The sequence below is a fragment of the Pseudophryne corroboree genome, chromosome 5 (genome assembly GCF_028390025.1).
Source record: "Pseudophryne corroboree isolate aPseCor3 chromosome 5, aPseCor3.hap2, whole genome shotgun sequence".
Classification (NCBI taxonomy): Eukaryota; Metazoa; Chordata; class Amphibia; order Anura; family Myobatrachidae; genus Pseudophryne; species Pseudophryne corroboree.
The window spans coordinates 501,693,958-501,710,275 of NC_086448.1; the positions used below are offsets into that span (position 1 = coordinate 501,693,958).

Genomic DNA, 16,318 nt, shown 5'->3' on the forward strand with positions numbered 1-16,318 from the left:
CATTTGTCCCCACAGGCAAAAAAAACACATTAGCCCTTACAGAAAACAATAAAACACAGGAAAAAAGACATTGCCCTCAATAGAAAAAAAAACACATTGGCCCCCACAGGAGAAAAATTAAAACACATTGGCCCCCACATGACAAAAATAAAACAAATTGGCTTCCACAAGAAAAAATAAAACATACATAACTCCCCCAAGGAAAACTGACCTGTCTGTAGTACTTGCTGACAAGTGATGTGTATTTGTGGTAACTACTTCTGTGTGGTCCATCTCTTGGCCAGAGATGTAGTGATGAGCTGCAGCTCCCCACACAGGCACATGCTGTGGTGCCCCATCTTCCAGTACAGAAATGTGTATGGGGACTGGGTGTAGCCAGCATATGGGACTGATATGCAGCATGTGTATAGGAAGAGCATCACCCACTATGTTATGAAGGTCAGGGAGAATCGTATGTCTCAGGGGCAGGGTGGCTGGGTGGCCAATTTATGTCTTGTTGGCTAGGGAGACAGGAAGTGTATTTTTCTGTGGTGGGAGTAATGTTTGTACCTGGGGCTAGTGGGGTAGTTGGTTAGGGTATATCCTGTGCTGGGGTTCACTACGATCTGCCGGCGGCCGGCCTCCCGGCGACCAGCATACCGGCGCCGGGAGGCCGGCCGCCGGCTTACCGACAGTGTGGCGAGCGCAAATGAGCCCCTTGCGGGCTCGCTGCGCTCGCCACGCTACGGGCACGGTGGCGCGCTACGCGCACCACACTATTTTATTCTCCCTCCAGGGGGGTCGTGGACCCCCACGAGGGAGAATAAGTGTCGGTATGCCGGCGGTCGGGCTCCCGGCGCCGGCATACTGAAGACCACCCCTGTGCTGGGGGTGTACTGTCTCGGGGTCCAGGGCACAGGATGGGGAATTTATGTGATAAGTTTCAGGGGAGGTAGGGTGGGCAGTATATGTCCCAGGTCCAGATGGTAAGTGGCAGGGTTATAGTACCATTTGCTACAGCATTATATTCTTCAAAAATAGTTTATTGATTAAAAAATATATTGCAACTCATTTCTTTAAAAATCAAAGCTATCAAAAAGAGGCTCCAACACCTTTTTGTTTTTAATAATGTTTTATTATATTTACACCTATATTTACATCTACCATCAGTATGGCGTGGCGCAGGGTGGCATTTTCAGTTGCAGTGAGGCGTATGCAGTGTAAAGAATTGAGTCTCCAGCAAGTGCAATACTGGTGTTCGTCCATCAGGTGTCACTTTTGAAAACCGCCATTGCACATTCGTGAAGTCTCCAATGTAAAGTCAAATGATGTTTGCCGTGCAAGAACTAATGTACCTTTTCTTTAGATGCTTTTTTATTTCCATCTCAAATGTACAGTTTAACATAGCATGTTATATTATAAAGATGGATGATAACAGTTGTTTTATTATACACTGCAATTTGTGCCGTGTGCGTGCTGGGGTGCTCACGATCACTTACAGCAGGGGTGGGCAGACTTTTGGGACCTGGGATCCACTCTTTGTTCACTTACCGATCGGTGATCTACCGGTGTCAAACAACAACACCAATACTGATGCACACATTTAAAAGTAGCATTAATGATGACGCTATCAAATAACAACACCAATAATAACGCACACATTTAAAAACAGCATTAAGAATGACGTCATCAAATAACAACACCAATAACACATAAATGTAAAAAAAATAGCATTAAGAATGATGCCATCAAATAACAGCACCAATAATAACGCACACATTTAAAAATAGCATTAAAAATGACGCCATCAAATAACAACACTAATAATAAGTAACGCACACGGTAAAAAATAGCTTTAAGAATGAAGACATCAAATAACGACACCAATAAAAATGCACACATTTAAAAATAGCATTAATAAATAATATAATATTAAATAACAGGACTTTACTGGACTTGTATTGTGACTTTATCTTATGCTGGCTGGCTGGTTTGAGTGGCTCCCCTCCGGCTGGCTTGAGTGGCTCCCCTCCGGCTGGCTTGAGTGGCTCCCCTCCGGCTGGCTTGAGTGGCTCCCCTCCGGCTGGCTTGAGTGGCTCCCCTCTGGATGGCTTGAGTGGCTCCCCTCTGGATGGCTTGAGTGGCTCCCCTCTGGATGGCTCCCCACAGGCTATCTTGAGTGGCTCCTCTCTGGCTGGCTTGAGTGGCTCCCCTCTGGCTGGCTGGATGGCTTCCCGCTGGCTGGCTTGAGTGGCTCCCCGCTGGCTGGCTTGAGTGGCTCCCCTGTGGCTGGCTTGAGTGGCTCCCCGCTGGTTGACTGGCTGGATGGCTCCCCGCTGGCTGGTTCCCCGCTGTCAAGTGCCTGCTCACACTGAATGTGCCTGCTCCTGTTTCCCGCCGCTGCTGTCCTGCTGCCTGCCGGTGTTGACCAGATCAAACCAGATCCGACAGGCTCCTTACATCGCGTTCCCAATCGTGCATTGCGTGGGTGTGCGGCTGACGTCATGACATCACCTGCGCACACGCACAATGCATCATTGGGAGCGCTCCGGTCTCGGAGAGGCGGAAGAGCCGGCGAGTCACTTGAAATGATGAAGTTGGCCGCGATCTACTGACGGGAGCTCTGCAAGCAACCGGTAGATCGCAATCAACGTTGTGTCCGCCTCTGACTTACAGCAACTACAAGTAGCAGCACAGAATAAAATGTATTTTTGCAATGATCACTTACAGTAACTTCAAGTATCAACACAGAAAAAAGGTATTTTTGCATTGATGGCAGTACAGATGGTGTAATGGTAAGTAAAACTGCCTCACAGCACTGACGCTGCAGTTTTCATTAGTGAAGTAATCGCCACCCAGTGGTGAAGCTGTGTATTACATGCTGTGGATCCTCTTGCAAGCTGTGTATTGCATGCTGTGGATCCTCTTGCGCCTTAGTACGCCTTCCCATGCTGGCTATGGGTCATTGGGTCGACTCAATTTAGGTCGACAGTCATTAGATCGACCACTGAAGGTTGACATTGGCATTAGGTCGGCATGCACTAGGTCGACAGGTGAAAAGGTCGAAATGAGTTTTTTTTACTGTTTTTGGTGTTGTTTTCCTCGTAAAGTGACGGAGAACCCCAATTAGTGCACCATGTCCCCTCGCATGGCGAGCAAGCTTCGGGCAAGGGCACAGGTTACCGCTCCAATCGTAGTCCACGTGGATCCTCAAGTATGGATTTTTTTTTAAAGAAATGTGAAAAACTCATGTTGACATTTTGACCTGTCGACCTATTGACCATGTCGACCTAATGCATGTTGACCTTCAGTGGTCGACCTAATGACTGTCGACCAAAGCTATGCCGATCTAACGACCGTATCCCCCATGCTAACCTGCGCTATATTTATGCCATGACTAAGATGCATGCATAGCAAAACTACAGCAAGATGAGCGTGGCTATATCTGTATATAATACAGAAATAACACATAGTTATATTTGTCAATGCTGCTGGGGATTTCTTTTTACAATATATAATCCCAACACAAATTAGACCTTATGCAGTGTTTTATTATATAAAACCACAAATAAACTGTTGATGAGCTATTCTAAGCATGCATCAAGCTGAAGGAATAATACTGTATTTTTGGGAATATTAAAGTACATGAAGCTGTTAAGAAAATTCTGCACATTCCATTCGTGGCAGTTTATCATGCAGAGCAGCCAGCCTGAAAAAGTGATGACTTCAGCAAGTTAGGACAAAATAATGGAAGCTATGCAAAGGGAGTGTTTGGGTGTGTCAGTGCTTCTCCAAGCTAGAGATCTCTATAAACATACAGCTTGTGTTTCCAAGCATATCATGCTAATATTTTCAGTTCATAAAAGAACAATTTAGACGTTAATACATGTAAGGCATGGGATGGGCAGGAGTTAATTAATTATTTAATATTTATTGCATAATTTCTGAAATATTCACAACATATTGTCGTTTCTATCCTGGGGCGTAACTTGATACTTCTATTAGGGCCCCTGTACATAATGCAACATTGCCATCACACATCAAGGGGTGTAGTCACCAGCCAAAGGATTGTATCAGCGCATAAAGCTCCCTAGGGGATGGATATATTCCATGGTATCATATTATAGTGCAAATCATCCGCTAGCGAAGGGATATATATCATGATATCATATTACAGCATATAGCACTCTCTAAGTGAGGGATATATGAAATGTTATTATATGAAAGCATTAGCAATCCCTAGGGAAGGGGTCTATACCATGATATTGTAGCACAGCTAATGCTATTCCCTAGAGGATTGATATACTGTACACTATGATCAGCTGCATATTTACCCCTTGGCCAGGATGACACTTGCCAAGGGCGCCGGCAGAGGGGGGCACCTCCTGGTGGTGTGACCGGTAGCCAGGGGTAGTACATAGTACACATAGTACAGACAGTACCTGTGCTCCCCCTGGGCATTTCCTGGCACCGGAGACACACTTAGCAGTAAGCGTAACTAATGCTGGTGTCTGACACTGCACTACAATGGAGCAGCTCTAAATAAAACTACAGCTCCCAGCAGTCCTTGCGTGACCCTGACACCAGCCCACCCCCAGGTTCTGACCCTTACCCCAAGACCTACCTTGAGGATGCTGTCGGTCAGGGTTCCGGTGCTGGGATTCCGATTAGTGTCGGGATTCTGGCATTGGTCACTTGACCACCGGCTTCTAAAGTGCCAGGATGCTAACGCCATACCATAATGATATCCTATCACATTGTGTACTACACCCTAGGAGAGGGAAAAATACCATAATATAATATTACAGTGGATACTACTCCCTAGGTGAGGTGTATATACCATGGTATCATATTACAGCATATACCGGTCCCCAATGAAGTGATATATCATGATATCGGATTAAAGCACATGCTGCTCCCTAGAGGAGTTACATATACCATGACAACATATACATCACATACTGCTTCCTGGGGGAGGGATACATACCATGATGTCACATTATAGTGCATAACACTGCCTAGGGGAAATATATAGACCATGAAATCATATACTGAAAATATATACTATGATATTATATTACACCATATAATACTCCCATGGAGGGATATATACTATGATATAATATTACAGTAAATACCGGTAGAGGAAAGATATATACCATGATGTCATAATACAGTGCATACCACCCCCTAGAGGTAGGAAAAACATCATAATATCATAATCCTGCATATATTATTCACTAAAGCAGGGATTTATGCCAAGGTATCATGTTACAGCATATACCACTCTAGGGGATGACTATATATCATGATATCATATTACAGTATATAATATTGCATAGGGGGGAATATATACCATTATATCATATTACAGTGTATACCAATGGTTCCCAAACTTTTTTGAATCACGGCACCCTAGAGTATCAGAATTTTTTTTTACGGTGTGAAACAATTCCTGTCTCAATTTAAAGAAGTTGTGGCTGACTTCTGTGCCATTTTTCACGTGTAGCAAGTGCAACAATCCATAGATGAATTAGGTGGTTGGACTGACCATTTAGGATCTAAAATGGAGGAAATAGTCAGTTTGCACAACAAACTTATTGTTTTGCATGAGAATTTGCAAGCTAAATTGCAGTCCTCTGGGATATAATTATCGATTTGGAGGACAGATCATGCTGCAACAACATTAAATTACGAGGTCCGCCTGAAACAGTCTCTAATAGCAGTCTTCATGATTTCACTGTTGATCTGTTTAAGAAGCTTCTTCCTACAGTTAAGCATTCTGATCTCCTTATAGATCGCATTAATAGACTTTTTAAAGACAGGAATGCTCAGGAGGGCATCTCTGTTACTACAGATGTTCTAATGAGAGTGAAATATTTTCATAACAAGAAAGTGTTGTTATTGAGGGCTGCTAGACCTTCGAACAAATCTGATGAGATACTGGGTAACCTCCAGATGTTTGGGGACCTATCTCAAGACGACCTTGGCCAAACGTTGCTCTTTCAAACCTCTCACAGGTGCTCTACAGAGGGCGAACATTCTTTATCTCTGGGTATTCCTTACTATGCTGATAATTTCTCAGAATGGCTCCATTGGGCCAGATTCAAATGTCCCCCCTGGCAGATATTCAAATGTTGCTGCTGATGGGTGCGACAAGTTCATTTCAGCTCACTACTCCCGGGGGTAGCAAGCTGAAATGTGCATAAAGAGACCAGTTTGGGCACCCACAAAGGTCTTTTCACGCTCACGCCCATCACTTTAGTCTGGTTTAGGTACTTTGCATGCCTAAACCTGAGTGTAATGGGCGCGATCAGCGCGACAAGTGGGGGCATTTGAATATCGCCCTGCGATCTCTCGTCACTTTACAATTCCCCCCACTGTGTCAGTTACTACCCTAGATGAGGGTATGAAGATCATCTCTGGATGGAACATTGCGAGGACTTTTTTGAGCTTGTCTTCCATCCGTGGTCTTCAGCAGGACTGGTCTACGGCAGGCTTGCATCCATAAGTATCAGTGTCCTCCATGGGTTATATTGTTGCTCATTTTTGCTCTAACCACTATTTTTTCTCCCTCCAGGTGTTTCATTTATTACAGTATATCTACTTAGTCTTTAGATTTTATTTTTTACTCCTACTGGGTATTACTGTGTTTTAAGATGTGAGCAACGTAATTTATAGTATGTCACAGTATTTGATTATTGCCCCTCTTGATGTTCTGTCTAGTTATATTACTACCCATATTCCTCATTATTGAGCTGATCCATTCATGCTCTATATGGTTTTAGTTTAGTTGACTTTAGTTCATTCTGTTAGGGATGGCCGCTAACCCCCCTCAAGGCTTTGAGAAATCATGGTTTGGCAGTCTATTCAGTACCCATGTGAGGCCATTTCGGTTCTGTTTTTCTCTAGCCTCTCTTTATACCCGTTTTCCCTTGTGTATTTTTTTTTCTACCCCTGTATTGTGCACAACATTGTGTTTTTCATTGAGACCCAAGCGTTATCGTTTTCTTCTTTTCAGTGTTTTAATGGTGAAGAATGTGTCCATTAATGACAAAGTTTAAACTCCCCACATAAACATAGAGCTGCCTTGAACCATTACTTTCGATTAAAGGCACATATTGTTGCATTTCAAGAAACTCACTTTCTACATTCTGGGGGTAATTCAGACCTGATCACTGGGCAGTGATTTTTACAGCCCTGCAATCAGATAGTCGCCGCCTACAGGAGAGGGTATTTTAGCTGTGCAAGTGTGCGATCATATGTGTAGCAGAGCTGCACAAACTGATTTTGTGCAGACTCTGCGCAGCCCAGGACTTACTCAGCCGCTGCGATCACATCAGGATGCTCATGACCAGATTCAACGTCAGACGCTTGGACATGCCTGCGTTTTTGCAGACACTCCTTGAAAATGGTCAGTTGCCACCCACAAGAGCCCTCCTCCTGTCAATCTTTTTGCGAACGTTGGTGCGATCGGATCCTGTGCACATACCCGTTGCTGACCGGCGATCCCTGTTGCTGCGGTACAAAGCGCCTGCGTTTTGCAGTAATTATGCATGCGCAGTTCAGGCCTGATGACCAACTGTGCAAAAATACACAGCAGCGATCAGGTCTGAATTACCCCCTTTGTCCCACCGCAGTTTACTAGTCCCAAATTTCGTCATGGCTATAAAGCAAATGGTAGCTGGGGTGGCTACTTTGATGTCTAATTAGTGCCCTTTTGTTCTCTCTAGCCATCACTCTGTTGTTAAAGGGCGGTATCTAAATTTGATGGTTTGGTTAGAGGGCCCAGGGGTAACCTTGGTATCTATTTTTGCTCCGAATATGCGTCAACTCTCATTTTGCAGAAAGTTCTTTTTAATCCTCCAAAAACATAGTAACGGAGCAGTGTTCTTTCTAGGAGATTTCAAGATGGTCCTGGACCCATAGGTCTCAATTCCTGACTCCTCGATCCCGTCAGTCCCACATGAGTTCTAACTTCTAAGGGGTTCAGCCAACTGTTAGTGGAATTTGAATTATACTGTATTTGGAGCATCCCACAGTGATGGATTATTCTTTATATTCACATGTGCATAATTCCTATTTTAGAATAGCTCTAATTTTGTTAGACAAGTGGACCCTCTCTGCCATTATGAAACTAGATATAGTGCCAATCTCCTGGTCGGCCACTTGCTTTGTTTCTTGTTTGGGACACTAATGCAAGGTGTGTCCCACCTGGCCCCTGGCGTCAGATGTCCCATTTGTTGTCACTACCTAAAGTACTACAGGCTTTGCAACAGGCCATCTCATTATTTCTCAAAACAAATAAACTGGAGGACACCTTGATTTTTTACTTTTGGTGTTCCCTTAAGCCTATAATAAGAGGTTCAGTGATACAGACAGCAGATAGATATAAGCGTACCCAACTGCAGAGTCATGCAGACCTTTAACTGAAGGGATCTAGATTGGAAAGGGCTCATAAAACTAACCCTTCTGATAGGAAGATCCTTAAGGCCCTATTTACTGTCAGAGAGAAAATTAATGCTTTTTCTCCTCAAGAAGTGCAGCATAATTTATCCCGTCTTAATTAGAGATGAGTGGGTCCGGTTCTCTGAGAACTGGACCCACCCAAACTTTACAGTCCGAGTCCTGATCTGAGTCCAGCTCGGGACTTCCCACCTTACTCGGATCCCAAATCGAGGCCGAATGTCATCATCCCACTGTTGGATTCTCTTGAGTTTTGGATTCTATAAAGGTCCCTGGTGATCGGTACCATCTTCACTCCAGCTGCGGAGAGTGTACTGGACGGACGTGTCCGTTTCAGTACTATGTTGTCTGACGTGGGGTGGGTGCTCTGTCTGCTGTATCTGAAAGGGGTGCTCTACTGTATCAGTCCTGAAAGAAATGCCTTGTCTGCCGTATCTGAAAAAGGGGTGCTCTATCTGCTGTATCTTAAAGGGGTGCTATGCTGTATCAGTCCAGGTGGGGTACTCTGCTGTATCTGAAAGGGGTGCTGTGCTGTATCAGTCAAGGTGAGGTGCTCTGTCTGTTGGGGATCCGGTCTGAAGATCGACAGTGTCTAGGTCGACAATGTTTAGGTCGACCACTATAGGTTGACAGGGTCAGAAGGTCGACATGTTCTAGGTCGACAGGTCAAAAGGTCGACATGAGTTGTTTTTTTAAATCTTTTTTTAACTTTTTCATACTTAACGATCCACGTGGACTACGATTGGAACGGTAACCTTGCTCGAAGCATGACGAGCGAAGCGAGCCAAGCGAGGGGACATTGTGCACTAATTGGGGTTCCCGGTCACTCTACGAAGAAAACGACTCCAAAAAACCATCAAAAACTCATGTCGACCTTTTGACCTGTCGACCTAGGACATGTCGGCCTTCTGACCCTGTCGACCTTCTGACCCTGTTGACCTAGTGACTGTCGACCTATAGTGGTCGACCTAAATATTGTTCACCTAGGCACTGTCAATCTAATGATCCACACCCGTCTGTTGTATCTGAAAGGGGTGCTCTGCTGTATTAGTCCAGGTGGGGTGCTCTGTATGCTATATCTGAAAAAGGGGTGCTCTGTCTGCTATATCAAAAAGGGGTGCTCTGTCTGCTGTATCTGAAATGTGTGCTCTGCAGCATCAGCAGAGCCAGCCTTATCTATAGGCAATATAAGCAATTGCCTAGAGCATTTGGAATGCTTAAGGAGGGAGAGGGCGACATGCCGGCATCTCTCTTTGGTCAACCAATAACTGAGACAAGACAACTTTGTTTCTTGGGCAAATTAAAAGGTATAAATCCCACATGATAATAGAATTCAGAGATCTTCGTTACACATATTTGCGCAAATGTGTGGTTAAGCCCCAAAGCCGCATCAAGGCCTCTCTGTATATTTGGGGTCCCTAGCGCTATATCTAGGTGCAGGGTGTGGCACCCCAAAACACCAGAATGAACCAGAAAGCACAGCGTGACATACCAGTGTAAAAAACTATAGTGTTAATAAATTAGTATTTAAGAAGCCGAAGCTATAGAGGGGGTGATACAAACATGAAATGTAATTAAAATAGAGAAATAGTGTTAGAAAATTAATAAGTGAAAAGTGTTAATAGAATATGTGTAACGAAGATCTCTGAATTCTATTATCATGTGGGATTTATATTAGAGATGAGCGGGTTCGGTTTCTCTGAATCCGAACCCGCACGAACTTCATGTTTTTTTCACGGGTCCGAGCAGACTCGGATCCTCCCGCCTTGCTCGGTTAACCCGAGCGCGCCCGAACGTCATCATGACGCTGTCGGATTCTCGCGAGACTCGGATTCTATATAAGGAGCCATTTTCACACGTGCATTGAGATTGATAGGGAGAGGACGTGGCTGGCGTCCTCTCCATTTAGATTAGGGTTGAGAGAGAGAGAGATTGACCTGAGGCTGTGATACTGTAGAAGAGAGTGCAGAGTTTAGTGATTGACGACCACAGTGACCACCAGACAGTGCAGTTGTTTGTTTTATTTAATATATCCGTTCTCTGCCTGAAAAAAACGATACACACAGTGACTCAGTCACATACCATATCTGTGTGCACTGCTCAGCCCAGTGTGCTGCATCAATGTATATATATATCTGACTGTGCTCAGCTCACACAGCTTATAATTGTGGGGGAGACTGGGGAGCACTGCAGTGCCAGTTATAGGTTATAGCAGGAGCCAGGAGTACATAATATTATATTAAAATTAAACAGTGCACACTTTTGCTGCAGGAGTGCCACTGCCAGTGTGACTAGTGACCAGTGACCTGACCACCAGTATATATAATATTAGTAGTATACTATCTCTTTATCAACCAGTCTATATTAGCAGCAGACACAGCACAGTGCGGTAGTTCACGGCTGTGGCTACCTCTGTGTCGGCACTCGGCAGTCCGTCCATAATTGTATACTAGTATCCAATCCATCCATCTCCATTGTTTACCTGAGGTGCCTTTTAGTTGTGCCTATTAAAATATGGAGAACAAAAATGTTGAGGTTCCAAAATTAGGGAAAGATCAAGATCCACTTCCACCTCGTGCTGAAGCTGCTGCCACTAGTCATGGCCGAGACGATGAAATGCCAGCAACGTCGTCTGCCAAGGCCGATGCCCAATGTCATAGTACAGAGCATGTCAAATCCAAAACACCAAATATCAGTAAAAAAAGGACTCCAAAACCTAAAATAAAATTGTCGGAGGAGAAGCGTAAACTTGCCAATATGCCATTTACCACACGGAGTGGCAAGGAACGGCTGAGGACCTGGCCTATGTTCATGGCTAGTGGTTCAGCTTCACATGAGGATGGAAGCACTCAGCCTCTCGCTAGAAAAATGAAAAGACTAAAGCTGGCAAAAGCAGTAGCACCGCAAAGAACTGTGCGTTCTTCGAAATCCCAAATCCACAAGGAGAGTCCGACTCCAATTGTGTCGGTTGCGATGCCTGACCTTCCCAACACTGGACGTGAAGAGCATGCGCCTTCCACCATTTGCACGCCCCCTGCAAGTGATGGAAGGAGCACCCGCAGTCCAGTTCCTGATAGTCAGATTGAAGATGTCAGTGTTGAAGTACACCAGGATGAGGAGGATATGGGTGTTGCTGGCGCTGGGGAGGAAATTGACCAGGAGGATTCTGATGGTGAGGTGGTTTGTTTAAGTCAGGCACCCGGGGAGACACCTGTTGTCCGTGGTAGGAATATGGCCGTTGACATGCCTGGTGAAAATACCAAAAAAATCAGCTCTTCGGTGTGGAAGTATTTCACCAGAAATGCGGACAACAGGTGTCAAGCCGTGTGTTCCCTTTGTCAAGCTGTAATAAGTAGGGTTAAGGACGTTAACCACCTCGGAACATCCTCCCTTATACGTCACCTGCAGCGCATTCATAATAAGTCAGTGACAAGTTCAAAAACTTGGGCCGACAGCGGAAGCAGTCCACTGACCAGTAAATCCCTTCCTCTTGTAACCAAGCTCACGCAAACCACCCCACCAACTCCCTCAGTGTCAATTTCCTCCTTCCCCAGGAATGCCAATAGTCCTGCAGGCCATGTCACTGGCAATTCTGACGAGTCCTCTCCTGCCTGGGATTCCTCCGATGCATCCTTGCGTGTAACGCCTACTGCTGCTGGCGCTGCTGTTGTTGCTGCTGGGAGTCGATGGTCATCCCAGAGGGGAAGTCGTAAGACCACTTTTACTACTTCCACCAAGCAATTGACTGTCCAACAGTCCTTTGCGAGGAAGATGAAATATCACAGCAGTCATCCTACTGCAAAGCGGATAACTGAGGCCTTGACATCCTGGGTGGTGAGAAACGTGGTTCCGGTATCCATCATTACTGCAGAGCCAACTAGAGACTTGTTGGAGGTACTGTGTCCCCGGTACCAAATACCATCTAGGTTCCATTTCTCTAGGCAGGCGATACCGAAAATGTACACAGACCTCAGAAAAAGAGTCACCAGTGTCCTAAAAAATGCAGCTGTACCCAATGTCCACTTAACCACGGACATGTGGACAAGTGGAGCAGGGCAGGGTCAGGACTATATGACTGTGACAGCCCACTGGGTAGATGTATGGACTCCCGCCGCAAGAACAGCAGCGGCGGCACCAGTAGCAGCATCTCGCAAACGCCAACTCTTTCCTAGGCAGGCTACGCTTTGTATCACCGGTTTCCAGAATACGCACACAGCTGAAAACCTCTTACGGCAACTGAGGAAGATCATCGCGGAATGGCTTACCCCAATTGGACTCTCCTGTGGATTTGTGGCATCGGACAATGCCAGCAATATTGTGTGTGCATTAAATCTGGGCCAATTCCAGCACGTCCCATGTTTTGCACATACCTTGAATTTGGTGGTGCAGAATTTTTTTAAAAACGACAGGGGCGTGCAAGAGATGCTGTCGGTGGCCAGAAGAATTGCGGGACACTTTCGGCGTACAGGCACCACGTACAGAAAACTGGAGCACCACCAAAAACTACTGAACCTGCCCTGCCATCATCTGAAGCAAGAAGTGGTAACGAGGTGGAATTCAACCCTGTATATGCTTCAGAGGTTGGAGGAGCAGCAAAAGGCCATTCAAGCCTATACAATTGAGCACGATATAGGAGGTGGGATGCACCTGTCTCAAGCGCAGTGGAGAATGATTTCAACGTTGTGCAAGGTTCTGATGCCCTTTGAACTTGCCACACGTGAAGTCAGTTCAGACACTGCCAGCCTGAGTCAGGTCATTCCCCTCATCAGGCTTTTGCAGAAGAAGCTGGAGACATTGAAGGAGGAGCTAACACGGAGCGATTCCGCTAGGCATGTGGGACTTGTGGATGGAGCCCTTAATTCGCTTAACAAGGATTCACGGGTGGTCAATCTGTTGAAATCAGAGCACTACATTTTGGCCACCGTGCTCGATCCTAGATTTAAAGCCTACCTTGGATCTCTCTTTCCGGCAGACACAAGTCTGCTGGGGTTCAAACACCTGCTGGTGAGTAAATTGTCAAGTCAAGCGGAACGCGACCTGTCAACAACATCTCCTCCTTCACATTCTCCCGCAACTGGGGGTGCGAGGAAAAGGCTCAGAATTCCGAGCCCACCCGCTGGCGGTGATGCAGGGCAGTCTGGAGCGACTGCTGATGCTGACATCTGGTCCGGACTGAAGGACCTGACAACGATTACGGACATGTCGTCTACTGTCACTGCATATGATTCTCTCACCATTGAAAGAATGGTGGAGGATTATATGAGTGACCGCATCCAAGTAGGCACGTCACACAGTCCGTACTTATACTGGCAGGAAAAAGAGGCAATTTGGAGGCCCTTGCACAAACTGGCTTTATTCTACCTAAGTTGCCCTCCCACAAGTGTGTACTCCGAAAGAGTGTTTAGTGCCGCCGCTCACCTTGTCAGCAATCGGCGTACGAGGTTACATCCAGAAAATGTGGAGAAGATGATGTTCATTAAAATGAATTATAATCAATTCCTCCGTGGAGACATTGACCAGCAGCAATTGCCTCCACAAAGTACACAGGGAGCTGAGATGGTGGATTCCAGTGGGGACGAATTGATAATCTGTGAGGAGGGGGATGTACACGGTGATATATCGGAGGATGATGATGAGGTGGACATCTTGCCTCTGTAGAGCCAGTTTGTGCAAGGAGAGATTAATTGCTTCTTTTTTGGTGGGGGTCCAAACCAACCCGTCATATCAGTCACAGTCGTGTGGCAGACCCTGTCACTGAAATGATGGGTTGGTTAAAGTGTGCATGTCCTGTTTATACAACATAAGGGTGGGTGGGAGGGCCCAAGGACAATTCCATCTTGCACCTCTTTTTTCTTTTCTTTTTCTTTGCGTCATGTGCTGTTTGGGGAGGGTTTTTTGGAAGGGACATCCTGCGTGACACTGCAGTGCCACTCCTAGATGGGCCCGGTGTTTGTGTCGGCCACTAGGGTCGCTTATCTTACTCACACAGTCAGCTACCTCATTGCGCCTCTTTTTTTCTTTGCGTCATGTGCTGTTTGGGGAGGGTTTTTTGGAAGGGACATCCTGCGTGACACTGCAGTGCCACTCCTAGATGGGCCCGGTGTTTGTGTCGGCCACTAGGGTCGCTTATCTTACTCACACAGTCAGCTACCTCATTGCGCCTCTTTTTTTCTTTGCGTCATGTGCTGTTTGGGGAGGGTTTTTTGGAAGGGACATCCTGCGTGACACTGCAGTGCCACTCCTAGATGGGCCCGGTGTTTGTGTCGGCCACTAGGGTCGCTTATCTTACTCACACAGCTACCTCATTGCGCCTCTTTTTTTCTTTGCGTCATGTGCTGTTTGGGGAGGGTTTTTTGGAAGGGACATCCTGCGTGACACTGCAGTGCCACTCCTAGATGGGCCCGGTGTTTGTGTCGGCCACTAGGGTCGCTAATCTTACTCACACAGCTACCTCATTGCGCCTCTTTTTTTCTTTGCGTCATGTGCTGTTTGGGGAGGGTTTTTTGGAAGGGCCATCCTGCGTGACACTGCAGTGCCACTCCTAGATGGGCCCGGTGTTTGTGTCGGCCACTAGGGTCGCTTATCTTACTCACACAGCGACCTCGGTGCAAATTTTAGGACTAAAAATAATATTGTGAGGTGTGAGGTATTCAGAATAGACTGAAAATGAGTGGAAATTATGGTTTTTGAGGTTAATAATACTTTGGGATCAAAATGACCGCCAAATTCTATGATTTAAGCTGTTTTTTAGGTTTTTTGGAAAAAAACACCCGAATCCAAAACACACCCGAATCCGACAAAAAAAATTCGGTGAGGTTTTGCCAAAACGCGGTCGAACCCAAAACACGGCCGCGGAACCGAACCCAAAACCAAAACACAAAACCCGAAAAATTTCCGGCGCTCATCTCTAATTTATATCTGGTTACTGTTATCCATTCAGTGTGCTGGGGAAACAATTGCTTTTTTTCTTGCTCAGAAATACCCCTTCCTTTCGAGCACCTGAATGATATCACTAAGCTAATTGAGCAATTACCAATCTATATGTATGTTGTGAGAGGCAGAGAGGTTTCTGCATTAGGAGGAGGTGCAGGCCCTGACATGCCACATGGAGCATTATGGGGTTGCTCCAAGGTAAGTAGCTCTTAGCTTAGACATATTTTAGTAAGGAGCCATTATCATGTGACTCCTTGCTGGTTAATATTAGACCCAGATTGGGGTAATGGAGGTGTGAGGTTTGGTGCCTCTGGACTGGCTGAGCTGGATGGCTTTAGTGTGGCATACCTTTACATTCTATTAACACTTTTCACTTATTAATTTTCTAACACTATTTCTCTATTTTAATTACATTTCATGTTTGTATCACCCCCTCTATAGCTTCGGCTTCTTAAATACTAATTTATTAACACTATAGTTTTTTACACTGGTATGTCACGCTGTGCTTTCTGGTTCATTCTGGTGTTTTGGGGTGCCACACCCTGCACCTAGATATAGCGCTAGGGACCCCAAATATACAGAGAGGCCTTGATGCGGCTTTGGGGCTTAACCACACATTTGCGCAAATATGTGTAACGAAGATCTCTGAATTCTATTATCATGTGGGATTTATATCTGGTTACTGTTATCCATTCAGTGTGCTGGGGAAACAATTGCTTTTTTTCTTGCTCAGAAATACCCCTTCCTTTCGAGCACCTGAATGATATCACTAAGCTAATTGAGCATTTACCAATCTATATGTATGTTGTGAGAGGCAGAGAGGTTTCTGCATTAGGAGGAGGTGCAGGCCCTGACATGCCACATGGAGCATTATGGGGTTGCTCCAAGGTAAGTAGCTCTTAGCTTAGACATATTTTAGTAAGGAGCCATTATCATGTGA

At 45.5% G+C, this 16,318-nt stretch overlaps 2 protein-coding genes across 2 annotated transcripts in view; both read right to left on the reverse strand.

The window, feature by feature from the left end:
- The window catches only part of LOC134927913 (serpin B5-like), a 201,677-nt gene extending 196,931 nt beyond the window's left edge, over positions 1-4,746 (reverse strand). Inside the window, exon 1 of the mRNA XM_063923028.1 lies at positions 4,604-4,746. Within this exon, the coding sequence (XP_063779098.1) occupies positions 4,604-4,714 (111 nt within the window). The 5' untranslated portion in view covers positions 4,715-4,746. The remainder of the gene's footprint in view (positions 1-4,603) is intronic.
- The window catches only part of LOC134927912 (protein-glutamine gamma-glutamyltransferase 5-like), a 352,569-nt gene that overhangs the window by 9,428 nt on the left and 326,823 nt on the right, over positions 1-16,318 (reverse strand). The gene's annotated exons all lie outside the window — the stretch shown is intronic.